We start from the raw sequence: 23,155 nt of genomic DNA on the forward strand, positions 1-23,155 counted from the left end.
TGAAAAAGTTCTTTAATTCCTATCCTAAAGGGATAGTTCACCCAAAAATGAAAATTAACTCACAATTTAGTCACTCTCAAGTGATTTAAAACCTTTCTTTTTATTCTGTTGAACACCAAAAATGATATTTTGAAGAATGCTGGAAACATGTTTCCCTTGACTTCCATAGTTTACATTGTTTTACCAAGTTCCAAGTTTCCATCTTTCTTCAGTATATATATATATATATATATATATATATATATATATATATATATATATATATATATATATATATATATATATATACATATATATATATATTTCACGCGGTCGCCATTTTAAAGAACCAAAGCGAGGCTGCGGTGGGATATATACATACACATTCTGAAATCTCGGCAACAGCTGGAGGTTTGTAGTCCACAGCATGTTACTGCAATGTTTTCAGTGCTGGTCCTATACTTCCGGGTTTCTTCCCACCGCAGCCTCGCTTTGGTTCTTTAAAATAGCGACCGCGTGAAATAAGCATATTGGCCTCAGGGTTGGGACTGACCATCTGGCAATTCTGGCAAATGCCAAAAGGGCTGGACCATTTTTTAAATGTGGGCGGGTATGCTATTTTTTATTAATTTTTTTTATAAGTATTGCTTTTACATACAGGCAGTTTTTGTTTTTTGCAAGATGTGAATATTATGATGATGATGATGATGATGATGATAATAGTAATAATAATAAATGTTAAGCATTGGCCCAATCGGCAATGGCCAGCTGGTTTCGAGATGGGCCGACCCAATCAGAGGATACGCGGACATAATCAAAATCTGGCAAGAATGTCAAATAAACATTAGGTGCAACACAATTTAATTGTCAGAGATGAACTGTAAAAAAGGAAAGGCGTTGCCAAAAAGCTCAGAGAAACTTAAAAATTGCTCTAAAATCAGACGCTGCCAAATGCATAAAATTAACTGAAATAGTCTCAAAAGGGGGCAGCACAATGGGTAGCGCTGCCGCCTCACAGCAAAAAGGTCAATGGTTCGAGCCTCGGCTGGGTCATTAGGTGTTTCATTTTGGAGTTTGCATGTTCGTGTGGGTTTCCTCCTGGTTTCCCTCACAAGTCCAACCACAAAATAAATATCTATTAAATATCTATTACATATGGTACTGCTTATATTATTTTACCATCTGTACGCCAATAAAAGTAGTGAATATGCATGTCCGAGGGTGGGGCTGTGTTGGTGTGATAATGTGGGCTGATGTGGCTACAGTGCCAGAGCTGATTTTTAGTCCCAGTCCGCCCCTGGCCTAGTCTAAGTGTCTGTTGTGCTACTAATCTGCAGTTTGTTTGTTTTTTGACATATCACATCAGTAATGTTTATATGGTTGCATTAAAATATGTGAATTATGATAAAAAATTTACTAGAATGTTGAAACAGAAACCAAGCACTGCTGTGTGACTTGCATCTCCTCCCATACAAAATATTGTACCACCATATGAGTAAGGCCTAATATTTTAGTAGTACCACATCATTTTTTCACATGTGGAATATTCTTAATTAGTTTGTCTCTTACATTACACCTGGGAAATCCGATTAATGTAAGTGTGTCATCGGATAAATGCGATCCCAAATAAGATCCCTGTCGCTCAACCCCCATCAGTCCGGCCCATTCCTCAGGCTGACCATAGTAACCGAGAAGCTGCGATGTTGCTCCACAGCTGCTGCTGTCATGGCTATTAATATTCTTCCCGTCTGAACCCCATCACCAGTCTACTGTCCTGAAGGCCTCCTGGAAAAATAATGGAGTCTTGATAGGCCAGAGACTCGACTATCACACACACAGACACACACACACACACACACACACACACACACACACACACACACACACACACACACAGACAGACAAAAACACACACACACACACACACACACACACACACACACACACACACACACACACACACACACACACACACACACACACACACACACACAAAACACTTTATTAAGAAGTGTTTATACACAATCCAAATTGATAATGTGTTAAATCTTTTGTACAGTATATCTGTGAATGTAATGTATGGGATCTGTATTTGTGAGGACACTGAAAGTGCCTTAAGGAACTTAAAGAATGCAATTTCTAACATACTGACATGCCCACATGAGTTCACACCAGAAAGGAGTTTGTAGTTTGCTCGGCAGCGCATGACTTGTGTGTAATGTCATGTTTAGTTTGGTTTTTGGATACTATAACAATTTGTGAGATTTGTTGACCTTCAAATGTGAGGTTTTTTTTTTCCTTTGACATTTTGTGCTCACAAATTAGGTGTAAAAGATTTTTAATACAGTAAATGGAATTGTAAAATTACTGGAAAGTTTCACGAACATGTTTTTAAAGAAACTAACTGAAGAAATGTTAAAGCAGTAAAAAATAAATTCTGTAAATACTACATAGAGCTTTTAGCCAAGAATAATAAAATAGCAAACAGACAAGACAAGGAGACAAACATTGACTTCTAGTTTTTGTTCTGGCAAATCATAAAACTTTAAACCACTTGTGTGTGATTTAATGGTGAGGACATTTTGATTTTCTTAAGAGTAACCATCCCTTTAAATCAATGCACTTTATTAATAAGCTTGCACATCAGTAATGACTAAAGAAAACAAAAAATAATAAATTGTTTTATGATCTACACTGAAAAAAAAGTGTTGCATGCAGAACTGTTGCAAACAATTTATTTGTGTTAATTTAAACAAACAAATTAAGTTTAATATTGTTCAACTTAATTTGTTTGTTTAAATTCAGCCCGAAAAAATTGTTTACAACCACTTAACGTAAAAATTTTTGAGTAAATCCAAGGAATCATCTTTGAATATTATTTTCAGTGTACTTACATTAATTACATTAACTTAATGGATACTTGTTGGGACTACATGAATGAATTGGGTGGAACCATGCATTTTTTTACAGCGTATGTATATGCAAGTGTTTCATTGTGTTGTTTCAAGAAAATTGCATTTCTTTCTATTTGAGACTTTTGAAAACTCTAAACTGCTTTTACAATTTCAGTGTATTAAAGTACAAACTGTCACCACACTGCTGAAAAAAAAACAGCTTAAACAGGTTGTTTGGTTTTAGCTAGTTGAAAAGCCTGGTTTTAAAGGAGTTTTGGATATTTCCAGGCTGGTTTCCAGTCATTTCCATCCTGGTCTTAGCTGGTCAGGCTGGGAAATGACCAGCTAAAACCAGCTTGACCATAGCCAGGCTGAGAGTCAAGCCAAAACCACCGATATCCAGCTTAAACCAGCCTGGTCAAGTTCATTTTGGCTGATCATTTTCAAGCCTGACCAGCTACTGTAAGACCAGACTGGAAATGGCTGGAAACCAGCTTGGAAAAGAACAGACTGGTAGACCAGCTAAAACCTGCCATCTTAGGCTGGTTTAAGCAGTTTTTTTTCAGCAGGGCAGGAAACTAAATTGGTATATTTAAAAAAAAAAAAAAAAAAAACGACAGGACACCACAGGATTTTGTCCATTACAAACTTACTGGTTGACTTGTATTACAATGACCTTTGGCCTTTGTTCTGTCTTGTAGACCATTACAGTGCGCACACATGTAGATTGAATGTATAATCAAATACAGTAGAATACCTTTGATATAACACACACACAAGCATATGACGTCAAATTTAAACAGTTTAACCATACGATAACATTCTTGCAATCACAGCCCCCTCATGTTTACATTATCCTGACTACAATGCATTTACCATTGGGGAAAAATACGCCTTCTAGTGTTGGTTATTATATCGACACAAGCTCAGTGTAACTGCATTTTAGACCACTTCTTTGGAAATATTTTCTTTCTTGTTTCCATGTACAATTTAGACTTTTTTCATCTTGAGTGTTCATTTGTTGGATCAAAAACAGCAACAATGTCATTGAAGAACCACTTCAAAAAATCTAAATTTAACCTGGCTGTTTAGATGCTCCCACAATGCTTCATCAAGAATCTGATAATATAATCTATTTTTGCACTGCAGGCTCAGAAAACTAACCCGATGCGTCAGGTGGAAGACGACTGTTTAAAAATGAAATCTGACAAGGTCAACATCACACGGAGTTTATGTTGCCAGGTAACAACAACAGAAATCCAGCAGTGCTGCACTAATAGCCGTCAAATCAGTTTATTCAAGGGAAATGCATGACATAACATCATACATTCAATTCATCAGTTAAGTAACCAAGTTATCTTGCTGCCATTGCTTATAATATGATATTTGTTTTGTTGTACAAACATCTGATGACGTTTGTGTTTAATAAAAAAAAATGGACAATTTGTCGGAATAAAAATGTTTTCATTTGTTAGGAAAGAAAACGAAAGATAAAAAAAGAAAGAAAGAAAAGAAAAATATTGATGTCTTCTATTATGTTTGTCCATAGCTACTGTATATAATTTAAATTACTATTAGAATAATTGTGAATGAGTTCAAGTTTTTAGTATTATTATTATTATTTTATTTTTTTTGTATAAAATTAATTTACTGCTTCTATTTTGTCTGTTGTATTTCGGATGAAAGTGCCACGAACACACTACTCATAGTGTGAAAAGAATATATGCTAGTGTATGAAATAAATTATATTCTAACCACATTTGAACCGGACTGAACTGAACACAACTGAACTGATCTGGCATCAGTACGGCCTGTACAGATCCCTTGCCAAGACAGGAGACTGTTAGTGTAGACGGTGGGGGAATGTGGTGTCTAAATGGCAGGACATGTGAAACCACAGATGGGCAGGGGGTTGTGGGCAGCGGTGGGAGTTGCCCAGTAGGTCGTCTTTCAAAAACAACCTCTGGACACCATAGCAACCCACCAAACAGACATACACAGATTCCAACAAGGGGAAATGTCATGTAAAGGCAGTAAAGACAGACAGTCTGAAAGATGTAAAGTACGCAAGTAAAAATGTAGCTAAATTTAGGCACATTTTACACAGGGACACTTGAGTTTATGTAGAAAACTTTCTGCATAAATTATGCTAGTATACTTAATAAAATTACCTTGAAATAGAATTATTTTTGTAAGGGTCATTCAACACTTTTAAAAAAAATGTATTTTCCTCAAAATATCCAAAATATTTATTTTCTCTTTTTTTTTCTAGTAAATGAAATGATTTTTATATTAATATTGCAGGAGTTGGTGTTGTCTTTGCTAGACATTCAATTCACAGCTAGAACAAAATCAAATTTCAAACAAATCATTTACTAGAAGAAAAAAAAATGAATAAATACTTTGGAGAGTTTGAGAAAAATACATTTAAACAGTGTTGTGGAATGATCCTTACAAAAAATAATTATATTTCAAGGTAATTTTATTAAGTATAGCTAAATAAAATTATGGTTATGCTGAAGGTATAATTTATGCAGAATGTGTACTACTGAAAAAAATATATATTTCTGCTAAATTGTTGTAAACTTTGGGCTGAAATTAAACAAATTAAATTTAGTAATGTTCAACGTAATTTCTTATTCTTATTTTAAATTCAGCCTAAACAAAATTTTACAACCATTTAAAAACTTTTGTAAATTCAATGAATCATCCTTGAATATTTTTTCAGCGTCTTAAATGTACATGTTGAAAATCTGTGCACTAAAAAATAAATGTTCTAAAACTATTATCTGGGTGAAGATGTACGAACGGTTTAGTTTCCGCAAAGAATATTTTAATGAACAGTTCTTAAAGAACCATTCCTGTCAAGACTGTTTATATAACCCTTTGTGAGATTAAAATGTTTCAAGGATGCTAAAGATTCTTCATGGAGGTAATTTAGTGCCAATAATGAGCTATTATTTTTAATAGTAAGTGGGCTATTTCAATTCAGAATAAATTAACCACTTAAAATTGTTTATTAAATAAAACCAATCAGTAGTATATTTTATTCATAACAGTTGTAAACTTTGACTTATACTGATTATTTAGTTTTTACTAATTGTGTAGTTTTTTTACACATGAATATATTCAGTTTTCTACTTATAGTTTACTATTTTTGGACTTTAAGTATAGCATGTTCTTATTTAAAGGGAAAGTTTAGCCATTACTGAAAATTCTGTCATCATTTGCTCATTTGCACACTTGTCACAACCCTGTTTGAATTTCTTTCTTCTTTGACAACAAAAGAAAATATTTAGAAAAAAAAAAAAAAACATGATGAAAACCTGAAACCATCAACTTGCATTATGTTTGTTTTCAATGGTCAGAGGCTTCTAACATTTTTCAAAATAAGTGCTCAACAGAAACTCCACACAATTCATCCATGTTGTCCCAAGACAAATCAATTAAGTGGACTGAAGTTATTAAAAAATAATTTCAGCTCATTCTAAATATATATATATATATATATATATATATATATATATATATATATATATATATATATATATATATATATATATATATATATATATATATATATGAGGTAAGTATTTTTTTGTGTGTATAAATGTATACTTAGTTTTGTATACTCATTTTTTTACTTATTGCACTACTTGTGGCCTACACACACTTGCAATTAGCAAATACAAAGTTGTCAAACAAATCTACTGTACTGTATGCCAAAACATTTTACAACACAAAGGATTTTCTTATTTTATATTAGCACTTCAACTTAATCTTATTTTCATAATGGTAAGTATTTTGAAATTATGCAAAAAATCGTATTAGTTTGGTCATTATTTTGTAATGCAGTCTAGTTGCAAAGCCATGTTCATAAATTAAATCTTACGCTGTCTAGCCTAAATGCTGCAGGGTGTAGTACTGCACTGTCAATGTCAGTACGGCAGGTGGCACCACAGCTCAGTTTAACAATCATAAGAAACTCCTTACAAATATGACGTGTTTGTGTTACTGTCTCAAGAGGAGGCAGATTATGGTGACGTATAAATGATGACTGTCTCTGACATTGTTTTGTTTTTTCCATCACAGTGGTTTCCTCTGCCCTAGATGGAGTGACACGAAGACAATTCATGAAGAACACAAAGGAAATTCTCATATTTGTCAACTGTCTAAAAGACGTTTATATCACGTTTTAAAACAACAACAACAACAACAACAACAACAACAACAAAGACAGAAACGCCATATGAAGCAGTATTTCATTTCCACTGCACAACATTATTACCATTCGAGAAAAAAATAAGTTATACAGTCTATGCAGGAGTTTTAACATTCGTTAAAAAATCTTATATTCATTTTTACACGTTTGCACGCAGCCCTTCCAGCCGCAATCTATCTCTGAGAAACATCCACACTCATTCACACACACACTCATACACTACGGACAATTTAACCTACCCAATTCACCTGTACCGCTGCCGCATGTCTTTAGACTGTGGAGGAAACCCACACGAACACAGGGAGAACATGCAAACACCAAATAGAAACGGCAACTGACCCAGCCGAGGCTCAAACCAGCGACCAAGACCTTCTTGCTGTGAGGCGACAGCACTGCCTGCTGCGCTACTGCGTCGCCGTTAAAAATCTTACTTTTTTACAATTTTATTTCTCTTATCCCCAACTATCTGTTATTTTTTAAAACCATTTTGTTTGAGACCTGAAAAGACTTGCAAATCAGGGGAAAGAGTATTTATAAAACTGAAAACTGCGGCTGAAGTGACTCACAATTACTCTATATTACTCTAAATCAAACTCTTATTACCTCGACAACTATACACTGTTACCAATTTCCTGCAAAATCTACACACTGTAAAAAAATCCTTGTTGCCTTAAATTTTTAAGCTGAATCAAATTAACCTGATATGTCCATTGAACTTATATTAAGTTATACTGACTTAAAACAGCTTGCGTGACTCATACAATTAAGTTAGAACATGATTAACTTAGTTAAATATGTTACAATGACCTGAAAACACATGCTGTCAGGACTAATTGATCATATCATTTTTTTACAGTGCGGTAACGTACTGGCAGCAGTTTGCCGGTAAGTTACTGTAAATCAGCAAAAATACGGTATTTACATTTACAGCAACATTTACCTTGCTGTATATTTACAATATTGTATATATTTACTGTAAAATATACAGTAATTTACACAATGCAATTTTAAAATCCAGTACTGCATATCTGTCCTGCAGTTAAATACAGTTCATATTAACGTTCACTTCGCCAGTAACTTACTGTAAATCCGTTACAGTAAAAATGCTGTATTTACATTTTCAGCACCATTTACCTTGCTGTGAATGTAGTTACAGTATTGTATATCTTTATGTGAAGCAGTCGTTTTCACAATGCAACTTTAAATATACAGTACTGCATAACTACAGTAAAAACTGTTCATATTACAGTTAAATACTGTGTAATTTACAATAATAATTAACAGTGTAGAATAACTACAACTGACTAATTCAAGCAGGCTACCTTACATCCTTCAAAATAAATGACTATTTGTTCATAAAGGCTTTACAGCACGTTATATGGTTCAAATAAATGGACATTTATTTGAGATGGATTGGTCTTTAAAGAAAATGTGTTACCCATCCTTTCCTCAGTGATATGTGATGTCATTTTCTCCACAGTCTCTTCGTGGAAGGAGGAAATTATTGCCAACAGAAGGATTTTATCAACATCTGCAGTGACCGAAAATAACAGACACACACACATTCTTTCATCTCACAGGCAAAGAAAGCAGCAGTTTTATGTATATAGTCTCTAAACTTCCTTTAATTCCGTATGCATGCAAGAAAAGCTCTTCACAAATCCCCTGCCTGGTCCCCCTATGACGTAATTGCGGGTCCCCGTCACACAGATAAGGGGAAGATCGTGATTCCCACTCCAGATCCGCACCGGAAATTCTGTCCATTCGTACACGTCTCCCAGTGTGTGTGTGTGTTTATTACTGCCTAAAACGAAAGCCTACAGTTAATTTGTCTTACCTGACGTGTCCGTCACTTGTGCTACACGAGCTTTTAGCACAAGCCTGCGGCACCGACAGACAAAATGTGGATTTAAGTTGTTGACGGAGGGCGATAAAACAACGCGCGCCGACTTCACTCCCGTGGATAGAGTTAATATGATGCATCCACGAGTATGGAGAGCCCTGTTTTTGATCTCTGTCTTCTGTCAGCTTGGGATGACAGGCAAATACGGTAGGTGTTAATGTGGAGAGAAGGAAAAAGTCTTATTATCAATGGAATCTGTTGCATTGTGCACGGACACGGTGTGTTTTTAAGGCCTATGACAACGATAGGAGCACATTTACTAGCTATAATATTACAAACGCCTCTCGTCAAAGCAAATGTTTAGCTTTGTGTGGTGAAAATCTCATTTACTTGTAATGTAGGCTAATCTGTATTTTTTTAAATCAATTTTGACAATATTAGCATATTGTGTTTGACACTCATTGACTTCAGCTAATATTCTGAACACCCAAAACATGCATCAAAAAGAGTGTTTAATGTTCAAGCTGAGCTGTTTTCATCTGTGTCACGCAACTGGTGGAAATGGACAGTATGTAGACGAGGAGTCGTTGAGTGAAGAGCAGCGTTTCAGCACCATGGAGAGGGGCAATGCTCATTTAGTTTATTTTGGAAGCATCTAGACACTTTATCTGCTCGGTAACCTGTGTATGAATCACACAATACATATCATCCAGGCATTATTTATTTAATAAAAATACTCTACTCTCTCCCGTCTCTGGTCCGACCAATCAAAACGACTCTTCTCTGTATCCTTGGCGACACTGAAGGAGTGACCCATTTGCAAATATGTTTTCTGGAATATGTTGTCGTCTAATTAGTCTTAAATATATCGCCTATATCATCTTTAGTTCTCAAATAACAGTCTCTGTGGTACATTTGCACGGTTTGTGGGAGATTTGTTTGCTTGTTTACGGTTTTTAGCTATCTTATTTATTCGTGCGTTGTTCACGTTGTTTACAATGGACATTTATGAATGGTGGAGCTCAGCGGTTAATTATTAGCTGCCCTTAAAATCTGCCATCAAAAACTGCTCAGTTTGTTCTGTTTGCTTTTAAATTTTACTCCCTGAAAAATAAAACATATAGATATGTTTATGGGTATTTAATTTTCTGGTAATTTTGTTATGTATTTATTCATATTTTGCTTGAGTACAGACATTTATTTTACAAATTCACAAGTTCTGCAGGCTTTGCACGTAGGAGTTTGTCATTCGTTTAAAACGACAATGACAATCTCTCATCCCCCACCTTTCAGTTTTTCCCCTTTAAATCCAATCATATCAAAATTATTATTAATTATTATCTTACTTTGTTTTGTTTGAGACCTGCAAAGGTTTGCAAAGCAGATGAAATGGTGTTCGATTATATATAATAAAATATCTAAAAAATTGCGGCTGACATATGACTCATAATAACTCTAAACCTAGAGGTTGTAGTACACTGAAAAGCAAACAATACAGCGGTTATTCCTTTTAAAATTGGGTGTAGCCTATATGATTAACCTTACATTTGACTATTTTATTGTAATCTGTGCAGACCCTCAGAATTTTGTGCAAACATATTGCTTATGAAGGGCAATGGTGGCTTAGTGGTTAGCACTCACATCAAGAAGGTCGCTGATTCCAGTCTAGCACTTCTGTGTGGGGTTTGCATGTTCTCCCCATGTTGGGTTTTCTCCATGCGCTCTCGTTTCCCCCACAGTCTAAAGACATACGCTATAGGTGAATTGAATAAACTAAATTATACATAGTGCACATAGAGTATGAACGAGAGTGTATGGGTGGTTCTCAGTACTGGGTTGCAGCTGGAAGGGCATCCACTGTGTAAAACATATGCTGGATAAGTTGTCAATTCATTCCACTGTAGCGACCCCTGATAAATAAAGGGACTAAGTCGAAGGGAAATGAATGAATGAATGTTGCTTATGAAGCCATGAGTCCTGTTTGAGCATAATTGCATTGTATGTGTTGAAGCCTGTAATCTCCATCAGTGGTTGGGGTTGTTAATTATGTTTTACATTCAGAGCACTTTTAATCATTAATCCAGTGTGAACAAAACACTCGGCGTGATGATTTTAGTCATTAGTGGAAATGAGAGGATGACATCACATCCTGCTGCATGTATGCACCCAGACTAATGAAAAATAGATGGTACATGCCTGTGGCGGCATTTTTATTTATTTTTTATATTTTAAAATTAGGCTACATTCCTTCTTGCAGGTTTCATGTGATTTTAATGTGAAATGTCCAGTGAGTTTTGCTATTTATTTAATATAATTTAACTGAAAGTGATAAATGTGACTACACATTTAATTTTTGGGTAAACGTAATTGCTTTATGTTCTATCTACTAAATTATTTACTTTAACTTAATGGATTTGTGTTGGGACAACATAAATAAATTGTGTGGAACTCTGCATTATTTACAATGCACTGTAAAATTGCAATATTATATTTCCTTATTGTGGTTTAAAGTGGCGACGCAGTGGCGCAGTAGGTAGTGCTGTCGCCTCACAGCAAGAGGGTCGCTGGTTCGAGCCTCGGCTGGCTCTGTTGGCATTTCTGTGTAGAGTTTGCATGTTCTCCCTGCGTTCGTGTGAGTTTCCTCCAGGTGCTCCGGTTTCCTTCACACTAAAGACATGCGCTACAGGTGAATTGGGTAGGTTAAATTGTCTTTAGTGTAAGAGTGGATGAGAGTCTATGGATGTGTTCCAGAGATGGGTTGCAGCTGGAAGGGCATCCGCTCCCTAAAACATGTGTTGGATAATTTGGCGGTTCATTCCGTTGTGGCGAACCTGGATTAATAAAGGGACTAAGCTGAAAAGAAAAAGAATGATTGAATGAATGAATGGTTTAAAGCTGAAGTTTAAGCTTGATTAGTATATACAATAGTTCAAATATTCTAGTAGTGTGGTAACATTTCCAACTTTGATACGATACCTTTAAACATATCGATATTCAATTCCTTTTTTTGATACCATGTGGAGCAAATTCTGCAACACTAAATGTTTGAAAATGAGGGTGGCACTCAAAGTTAAAGGGACAGTTCACACAAAGATTAAATAATTAAACAATATTTATTCACCATCCTCCATCCTCCATGGTTCCATCCTAACTTTTTTTTTCATCCATTGAAGGAACAACAAATACTGTGGAAGTCAATGGTTACAGGTTTCTAGATTTTTTCAAAATATCATCTTTTGTGTTCAAGAGAGGAAAGAAACCCAAACAAATGATGACATTGTTTAATTTTATGTGAAATATCCCTTTCTTTGTCAAGCTAACAATAAACCCTACTTTAAAAAAATACTACCTTTCTATTATATATTTTTCATATTATTCAACCACCTTTTAGGTGTCAAAATCACTGTTTTCACCTTGTCGCACAGCCAGAGTTTTAAACTTCAACAATGAAAATAACATTTTAAAATATTATTTATCTGATGTCTATTAATGTATCTTAATTAAGCACTAGTGAAATCATTTAAATATTTTATATTTATTATTGTGAGACTATTATCAATATTATTTTATAAAAAAAAATATAGCTGTCTCACAGTATCAGTGTCATTCCCACAACAACACTGTAATGTCGCTTTAAAAAGTTTGTGTGAAAGATTATTTTGGTGGTTTCTATGAAAATGAACAGTGTTCAAGATGGAGGGAATTAAAATTTTTATCAACAAATTTATCAACAACAAATCCAGATAAATATTGCTTGATAAGTAAATACATTTTTTCTACATCATTTCCAAACATGCTGTACCTTCAAAGGTGTTTTTAAAAACCAAACAAAATGAAGGTAAATAAGAATGCTTTGAATACATGAAAGACTAGTATCAATTCAAAGCTAATCGGTGAAGCTATTTTTCATCTTTTTTCACAATAAACTATTGAAATGTCATTTCCACCACTGTCATCTAATCACCGCACATATATAAAAAAATGCTCTATTTAATATACAAATTAAGTTTATATATTATCTAATAAGCTCTTAACCAAATTAATATTAAATGATGTGACAGGTGTACAATTCAGCACACAACTAATGCATTTCATTGACAAATGTATAATTGTTATATATATATATTGTGGAAAGATTGGTTAAACTTGATACAAAAATTATCTTAGACAAGTTTGACTGCCATTATGTATTTTATTTTTAATTAAAAGCTGTATATTGAGATGTGGTGGACATTTAACATCTGAGCCCATTTTCTTCCACTTAAAGGGGTAGTTCCCCCAGAAGGCAAAACTTCCATAGTGTTTGTTTTTACTACTGTAAAAGTCAATGGTTACAGCCAGGTTTTCAGCTTTCTTTAAAGTGTCGTCTTTTGTGTTTAACAGAAAAAAGAAAGTCAAACATGTTTGGGACAGGTGAATGTGAGCAAATTACGGCACCAGTTTCAGTTTTGGATGAACTATCCCTTTTAACCATGATTTATATTTAGTAAAAGTGTAATAGCCCATTCTTGTATTTTACTTGTTACTTTATTTTCTAAAACCACACACTTTTACTTTGAATACCATGGCTAAGCTATGGTTAAAGTTTTTTTAGTATCTATTTTTTTTTAGTAAAACAAATGGTTAAATTTAGCAAGTTTAGTGTGTAAATGGAAAATACATTAAACATAGTAAAGGAAACTGTACACATGTACAGTTTAAGTCAGAATTATCAGCCCCCTTTCATTTTTTTTCTTTTTTCTTAAATATTTCCCAAATGATGTTTAACAGAGCAAGGAAATTTTTACAATATGTCTGATAATATTTTTTTCTTCTGGAGAAAGTCTTATTTGTTTTATTTTGGCTAGGGTAAAAGCAGTTTGAAATTTTTTAAACACCATTTTAGGGACAAAATGATTAGCCCCTTTCAGCAAATTTTTTTTCTCGATAATCTACAGAACAAACCATTGTTATACAATAACTTGCCTAATTACCCTAATCTGCCTAGTTAACCTAATTAACCTAGTTAAGCCTTTAAATGTCACTTTAAGCTGTATAGAAGTGTCTTGAAAAATATCTAGTCAAATATTATTTACTGTCATAATGGCAAAGATAAAATAAATCAGTTATTAGAAATGAGTTATTAAAACTATTATGATTAGAAATGAGTTGAATAAATCTGCTCTCTGTTAAACAGAAATTGAGGAAAAAAAAATAAACAAGCCATCTAATATTTCAGGGGGGCTAATAATTTTGACTTCAATTGTATTTTGATTAACTTGAGTATGTTGTTTCCTTGATGTCCAGTAAACTTCATTCTTGTTTTGCAACAATTTTTTTTGTCACATTCCCACAAACAATCCCACTTAGAATGATTACAACCTAAAAAATGGACAAATTCTTTTCAAATTCTACATCTGTTTTTAGGCCACTTTACTTCATTCTCTCCAGCTTTATCAGCTTGACGCTTTATCTTTGTTTGTCCTGCTCGGTTCCCCTGACAGCAGTGCTGTTGGCCAGCCTGATGATTCCCACACACACACACACACACACACACACACACACACGCACACGCACACACACACACACGCGCACGCTCACTGGCGGTTATGTTGCTGCTTTATTTGATCAGCTGTGTTCGGCACATGCCCAGAGCTCTCCTGCTCTTTCTATCAGCCCACACAGCAGTTCCGCATCTTAGAGGAAACAAGCTTCTGCAATCATAGGCCATCACGGATGAATGATTCACGTCATTGATTCACCCTGATTCAATATTGTTCATATGCTCTCGGATTGTGTTTTCAAGCTGTAACTCTTGTACGGGAGTCAAAAAAGTAGGAGAGACAGAGTTGTTCAAATGCTGAGATGAATGTGCTGGAGAAGGAAAGGTCACTTCGGTTTCTCACATTACAGTAGCTATGTTTATTAAGCATGGTTTATATTTGTTTTATGGACATAACTTTTATATGTTCAAGCTACATACAGTAATTGACTCTTGATGATCATACACTGTAAAAAGTGATTAGTTACTCAAAGCGAGTATAAACCAATTGTCTTAAAAGCAACAAGTTGACTTTATAAAAGTAATTTAAGTAAACCCAAATATACTCAAGGTGTATTGAAAAAACGGATTAGTTTACTTTTATTTAAAGGGCACACAGTGTACCCCTTTTTATGATTTAATGTTAATATTATGGTTGTTCTGAGTGTGCCAGTTTAGGTTCAGTTCAACACACAGTTCAGGGGCCTCATGTATCAACACTGCGTACGCACAAAAACTTTGCGTACGCCAGGTTTCACGCTCAGAATCACTCACGTTTGGATTTACTAACGATGAACTGAATGGGGAATGTGTGCAGCTTCACGGCAGCTTTCTGGCAGGCGTACGCACATTTTTTGTGCGTGTCTGTTTTATTTCCATTGGCGACCCCTAGAGGCAGTTGTGTTAAATTCCTCTCTACAAAGTGTCTGAGCCTTGCAATGGCAGCTGTATGAGACGGGTTCAGCAGGTATATAAGGTTTCCATACCATACAGTTGACCAGCTAAACATTAAAGCACAATTTGCAGCAGTCGCCTGTTTTCCCAATGTAATCTGAGCGATCTACCGCACGCACATTGCTATAAAGACACTATCTGAAGATGAATTTGCATGCGTGAATCAGAAACATTTCCATTCAATAAATGTGCAAATAAAATATGATGCTTATTGATATGAACTTATTGATGATTCCTACTTGTTTTTCTCGTGATAAATAGTTGGCAAAATCTGATATGTAGCGGGGGAAAAAACAAGAAACAGTTCATCAGACGCTGGATTCGAGCCGAGTTCATGCTCGATCGTATCAATACATGATCACATGCGTCTTACGAGTAGCACCACTGAGACTGTTAAGCGTTATGCAACATTTTACAGATATAAATCACACTATTTCTTTTTTAATTTACTCAGTGCGATGTTCAGACCCAACTGTGTTAACCGCATCAGCTAAACTCTCCCACTCTATTTTTTTTCTTTTGTTGTTAATTCCGGAAAACAAACTTGCAAATAACACCGCTTTTCTCCGGTCTACCTCCGAAAGCAGCACCTCCAATTCACATTCTGTTCAAAGTTTCTCTTTTTGCTTGCTTTTGCCATTGCTTTTTCGTTGGGGTTTCTATTAGCATAGTCATTAGCATATTCATACGGGGAGGAAGCAGGGAGGGGTTTTGTGCTCGTGCATGTTGCGCTCAGTTTCACGTTCATTCAGATGTACAAAAGAATATGCGTGAGATTCGACGTACGCAGTGTTTCATACATCTGAATTTTTTTCTGCGTAAGCACATTTACAGCTTTGTGCGTACGCAATGTTTTAGTAAGATTTCCACGCAAGTCTTCGTACATGAGGCCCCTGTTGTTTGTATTAAAATTTGTTAAAAAGTGTCATGTTGGGGGCGTTTACACAGTTTGCTGTTTTAGGGGCGTGTTGCTTCACAGTTTCGGCTTCCCGCCCAATGTAACAAGGGGGCGGAGCCAAGAGCTCCCATGCTCTGTGTTTGCAACAGACAGGCTGACAGACAGAGAGAGAGAGAAGCTAAGCTAAGCTAGGATGACCATTCAGCTGCACATGTACAACTCGGGACACAGACCTAGCAGAGAGTACAAAATAATTTTTGTCTTTGTATAGTCTCGGTGTACAAGTGCCGAGCTTGTACACCGAGATTAATAACTACATATACTGAATTAACTTTGACTGAGGCACACCAGACACTCAGTGACGCGGCAGAAACATGAAGTGTCCCGAATTGTCGCGCCACGCATTCCAGAACTCTAAACACAAGCCTCCACCAGGGCAAACACAACCGCTGTCCCGAAGCTCTGCCACGTGCACCCCGACAGAAACCCACGCCCAGAACTCCGAAATGCACGGCACCGTGCCACGCAAAATGTACAAGCAATAATTCCGATTACAGCGATAATGTGGAGAATATTGATCTTGTGTTGTGCCCAATGAGCTTTTCATCAAAAAATAGAGTAAGGGTGTTCCTTTAGTGATATCGCTTTGACTCAAGCTGAAAATGGCGGACGTGCAACAAGAAACTGAAGATATGATTGTAACACGAGGCTGTCAATCAATATTGGTGGGCGGGGGGACTGCACTCCTACGTAAAGTTGCAGTTGCTCTGAAAACCGCTCCAATTGGTCCACCGTTTTTATGTTGTTAAATTGAAAAAAAAGGACTGTGTGTGTTTATATCACCCCAATATGACGGTCTATACACTATACCTACACACATGTCTGTCTAAACAGCTTGAAAAGTAGATTTTTCATTATAGGTGCCCTTTAAAAAAAGGTGAATATTTATAAAAATTAAGTCAACCTAACAGTTCCATAATACAATTGGTTTACTTACATTATTTTTGTAGAGTCAACTTGTTGCTTTTAAGGCAATTGGTTTACTCGCTCTAAGTAACTAATCACTTTTTTACAGTGTAATAGATAAATTAACACACTTAAAAAATTACGTTTGCTGTTTGTTCAAAGTTCTGATTTGAAATGAGTTGAAACAACACAATTTTTACATTTTTTGAAGGAGGAAACTTAATTGTTTTATGTTCAATCCACTAAATTTGTAAAAAAAAATTTTTAAAGTAAACCTATTTATTTCATGTTGTCCCAACACAAATCAATTGTGTGGAACCCAGCTTTTTTACAGTGCATGAAAAACAGTGTAAAAACATTTGGATTCCACACAATTCCTTTATGTTGTCCCAACACAAACTGATTAAGTTAACTTAATTGTTTTTACAAATTTACCTTAAGTGGACTAAACATAAAACAATGGAGTTTCATTTTGACAATTCAGTTAATTCAGCCTGATCTCATGAGGAATCGTAAGTATTTTACGTTTTGTCAGTTTAGTGGCTAAAGTTCAGTCGTATAAAAATGTAAGATTTTAAAAAGGAGGCGTGGCACCCAACCCCTCCCCTAACGCCAACCGTTATTGGGTGATGAGCAAATCGTACTAAATTGTACGAATTACATCGTACGAATTCATACGAATTAGCCACTGAATCAAAAAGTTACGAATTGCCGTGAGATTGCGTTGGCTAATTTTATGTATACATTAGCAGCCAGTTTTTTAGAATCAGTAAGATGCTTTAATGTTTTATAACAAGCTTTTTCTGCGCACAGAGGCTGCATTTACTTAAAAAATACACTCAAAATCGATTTTTGTTGCTTTTTCAAACTTATTTACAATGAGTTGAAACAACACAATTCTGGAGACTTTTAGGTAAACTTAATTGCTTTTTGTTCTATCTACTTAAATTATTTACTTTAACTTAATAGATTTGTGTTGGAAAATGTGTGGAACTCTGTAGTTTTTATAGTGTATAGTAAATTTGTAATATTATAATTAATTCTTGTGGTTTAAGGCTGAAGTTTAAGCATGATCAGTCTTTCTTCAGTGTCATATATTCCATCAAATATTCCTGTCATGTTGTCACGATACTATAATTTCCCACTTTGATATAATACCTTGAAAAATATCGACATTCGAGACCCTTTTTGATACCATTGGGAACAAATTCCACAACATTAATAGTTTGTAAATTTAGTAAAAAGAGAAAAAAAATATTTAAAGCATATAATGGTTTGACCAAGTACTGTACGTCAGCAGTCCTTAAGTCCAAAATTCAACAAGTTACAAAAAACAATAACAACAAAAACGAAATTATGGAAATCTCATCTTATTGTCTGGTTAAAACAAAACTGTTCAAGTCTTAGTATTGCCATTAATTATTTCCTGCTAGTGAGAAAAGAAAGTCCAAAAGCAAAGCCAGTATCGATACTAGCCAAAAGCAGTGATCTGCTCAAGAATAAACCTAATTATTATTATTATTATTATTATTATTATTATTATTATTATTATTATTATTATTGTTGTTGTTACCATTCAAATACCATTCAAATGTACCCAATTATTTTCATACTTTATTTTGATGGTCCTTTTGTTGAATTCAGGTTATATTGTATCTACATGCCAACTAATTCTCATTAGATTATAAGTAGACTGTTAGGGTTGGGGTGAGGGTGAGGGTTAGTGTAAATTTACATATACTTACAAAGTTTTCTATAGTCAGTTAGATGTCTGTTAAAGGAGCAGCATCAACACATATTAAGCAGACAGTCTACTCATACTCAAATAGACCATCATAATAAAGTGTTACCAAATATTATTGAAATATTTACTGCAATAAATTGTTTAAGAGTGAAAGCGACTACATTTAGAATGTAAAAAAGTAAGATTGCAAATAAAAGCTACCATTTTAAACTTTCAGCTTTGGATCATTAGACATCTTCTAAGTTTCAAAAAAGAGGCTGAGGTCTTCGAAGTTGTCAAGTTGAAGCAGTTTATTGTTACAGCAGAGTTGGTCGATCAATCTCTCTCCTACAAATGTTCCAAAACCCACAGTTTATATACAGGCTTTTCCCATAGTCATCATGAAACAGTGGTGTAGCATGAGCATCACATTATTTCCAGGCTCAAATAGGATTCTAGCCTTTATATTGATGGCTGTATGATTTTCTGTTTTTGCACATCTTAAAGGTCATATTTCAACACTTTTTAAATGATTCTATACATGCTATTGCTGTGTAGGTTGAGCAAAGTTGTTTTTAAGTTGTTTTTGTCATGGTCAATACATCAATACGTGTTGCATATGCTGTCTGAATGGTCTTACTTGACCGCTGTTTACTTCTGTGTGTTTTGCTCTGCATCACTTGAATGTATTTCTATATGTTTTAACAGTGTATTTTAATAGTGGCAGATTATACAGTGATTATATAGTGATTACATAATAAAAGTTCCTCTATAATTCTCCTATAATCACAGGAATAAATTAAATGTGAAATTGCAGCTGAACAGGTTCATTTGTATTTTTGGTCAAATAAATTCAGCCTTTGTGAGCAGAATTAGCATCTTTTTTAAAACATTGAAAAATCTTACTGAGTCTAATGATGTTATTTGGGATTATTTGGAAGTTTCATTCATAGACAGTATGTGCAGAATAGACAGAACTTGATTTTTGTTTTTCCACAGGTGCCAATGAAGTGTTATATTTCCTGTTTTCTCCTGCTGTCTTACATGCTCTCTTCTGTTTCTCTTTCTCACAGGCTGTTTGTTTGAGAAGAGACTGTGCTCCAGAGAGCAGTTCTGCTCTGATGGTGAGTATCACACGGTTCATAGATAAACCAAACCTCGGAAGCTGAGGAAAAAAGGACACATGCTTCCATCTTAATTTCTTTGCTCTTGATGATCTAACTGTGAGTTCCGGATCATTTGCTCGACACCACAGCTCTGCTACATCCTGCTAGCGCTACGACACAACAAGGGACACGAAACACAGAGCTAAATAATTCACATGGCAGGAACTTTCGCTTCGCTCATTTCACATTAGTCAACAGATTTTGTCGGTCATGTCTGAGGCGGATGTTTATGGTATTTGCGTCATTAGATGTCTACATGGAAATGCAGAAGCACCTTGGAAAATGTTGTATTTTGCATTATATTCTGTAACAATTGGAATTAGCTCTTAGAGATAAAGTATAAAAATAGTTGGGTATAAAAATGCAACTCCAGATAACAATTTGAATGAAAAGATAAATTGAAAATGTCTTTTTACTGTATATGGTGCAATAACTTGACAAACATCAAAATGATACAGGCGCAATATGGCTTTATTTATTTATTAATTTATTTTAGCATAAATTAGAAAGAATTGTGTTTATTAATAAATAATGGTAGCACTTTAAAATAATGGTCCATTAGTTAATGTTAGTTAATATATATATATTAAATTCAAAAGTATTAGCCCCCCTTTCAATTTTTGTTCTTTTTAAAATATTTCTCAAATGAAATTTTTACAGTATGTCTGATAATATTTTTTAGGAATATAGGAATATAGGAAGTCTTATTTGTTTTATTTTGGCTAGAATAAAAACAGTTTTTAATTAAAAGAAAAAAAAAGGTTTAAGGTTTTAACATTTCAGAATTATTAGCCACTTGTTTATATATACATACATACATACATACATACATACATACATACATACACACACTACCAGCACACTATCAGTCAAAGGTTTGGGATTGTTTTTGTTTTATTTATTTATTTTTTTGTTTTTGTTTTTTTTTAAATAAAGTTCTTTTGTTCATCAAGTCAGCGTTTATTAAATGTAAAAAAGTGTAATATTTATTTATTAAATATGTATTATTTATTGTATGTTGTTTCAAATGAAATTATTTATTCAGTCAATATTGCTTGTATTACTATATATATATATATATATATATATATATATATATATATATATATATATATATATATATATATATATATATATATATATAATGTGGTCATGTGACTCTGAAGACTGCAGGAATGAAGCTGAACATTCTGTTCATAATAATAATAATAATCTACATTAGAATAAATAAGAAAATAAAAATCTACATTAGAAGAGTTATTTTATAGTGCAATAACATTTCACAATTTTACTATTTGTACTGTGTCTTTGATGAAATAATTGCAGTCTTGGAGATCAGGATAAGCTTATTTTAAAACATTTAAAAATCCTACTGACCAGAAACTTTTGACCGGTAGTATGTGTGTGTGTGTGTGTGTGTGTGTGTGTGTGTGTGTGTGTGTATACATATATGTATATGCAAAAATCAACAAATAGTCAATCTTTGGCAACGTTAGTACATTCATGTTAACTCACAATACATTAACTAATGTTATCAGCATGTTGTCCCAACAAAAAATGATCAAGCTTAATCGTCTTTACAATTTTAAGCAGATCAAACATAAAATAAAGAAGATGTCCCAAAAAAGTTGCTAAATTTAAATGAGTGGTTTGAACAAGCAGCAAAATAGTTTTTTGAGTGAAGCACAACTTTGGATTTTAATAATTTATTAGTAAATATTATTGAATTAATACATGCTTTACTCGATTATTCATACTTAGTTAATGTTAGTAAATAAATACATTAACTAAGGGCTATCATTCTTAAGTGTTTTCTAAATAATAATAAAAATGTTAGAATAAAATTTACCATGATTTACAGACAACATCTGCTAAAATCTCATGGAGTGTAGCAGTAGTTTATCCCAAAAAGGGATATAAATATAAATTTTGTCATATTTAGATGAAAAATTAAAACAGATACAGTGAAGCTCCAAAATATGAATTATTTGTGATACTAGTTTATTTGTAATAAACAAAAAACATTTCAAATCTAAAAAGTTTGCATGATCTCTTTTTAACCACAGGTCAGAATAAACACCTAACTTTATTTTCTACATAAACGTTTCTGTTACTTTATCTTTCCATATTTTGATATTTTAGTTTCACGACAGATATTTTAATAGTGATGAAAATGCTTTCTAAATATAAAAGTGCTCTATACAGTAAAACATCTTATTTAAATGATGTAGATACCCATATAAATCATCTATTGCTTTAATAAAAGCAGCATATTCTCAGTAGTTTCATGGAACCATCAGTCACAAAACATTGCATGTTAGATTAAGCACACAGAAATAGAAATTAGAAATCATAATAATTATTTAAAAAAACAATATTTCAATGTTAAAGCTCAAAATATAAGAGGTCTCAGACTTGTAAATCCCAAAGTATGTGACGTTAGAAATAATGAATATAAATTTTCATATATTTTATTGTAAACACTTCTTGTATTTCACCTTATTTACCTTAAATTTCTACTCTGGAATAATTTTCCTGTCCTATCTGTTACTTAGTGCTCTTATCAGGGATTCACCAGTGAGTGTTTGTGTGTGTGTGTATCGCCACATCCACAAACCACTATTACTCTGTCACCTGCTCTTCCCTCTCTCCCTCAAGCCCCTGCCTCCCTTGCTCCGTGTCCCTATGGTAACAGTGACATCATCAAGCCCATGGAAGCGGGTGACGCCCCCACAATCACTGATGAGTCACTGCCGCTGCTTACGCACACGATCACGTCCAAACACACACTCACACACATACATATACCTGCCAATTCAATAGAGCTGCACAAATACTCTTTGAATTGTGCTCGCAGTGACGGTTATCTGGGTCTCTGTCAAGGCTTTTGAGTTTCCTGTTGCATACATTGAGGTGTATAAATAACCGGTGTTTATGTGCGTTTTCAGTGAAAATCAATAGCTTGTTGTATAATTTATTTTTCTCTTGC

The 23,155-nt window shown here is 34.2% G+C and overlaps 1 protein-coding gene across 1 annotated transcript in view; it reads left to right on the plus strand.

Moving 5' to 3' along the window:
- Positions 1-8,835: 8,835 nt before the first annotated feature.
- The window catches only part of ptprna (protein tyrosine phosphatase receptor type Na), a 69,870-nt gene continuing 55,550 nt past the window's right edge, over positions 8,836-23,155 (plus strand). Inside the window, 2 exon segments of the mRNA NM_001130588.2 lie at positions 8,836-9,145; positions 20,074-20,124. Coding sequence (NP_001124060.2) covers positions 9,070-9,145; positions 20,074-20,124 — 127 coding nt within the window. The 5' untranslated portion in view covers positions 8,836-9,069.

Source organism: Danio rerio, chromosome 9 (assembly GCF_052040795.2).
Source record: "Danio rerio strain M-AB ecotype USA chromosome 9, GRCz13ab, whole genome shotgun sequence".
Lineage (NCBI taxonomy): Eukaryota > Metazoa > Chordata > Actinopteri > Cypriniformes > Danionidae > Danio > Danio rerio.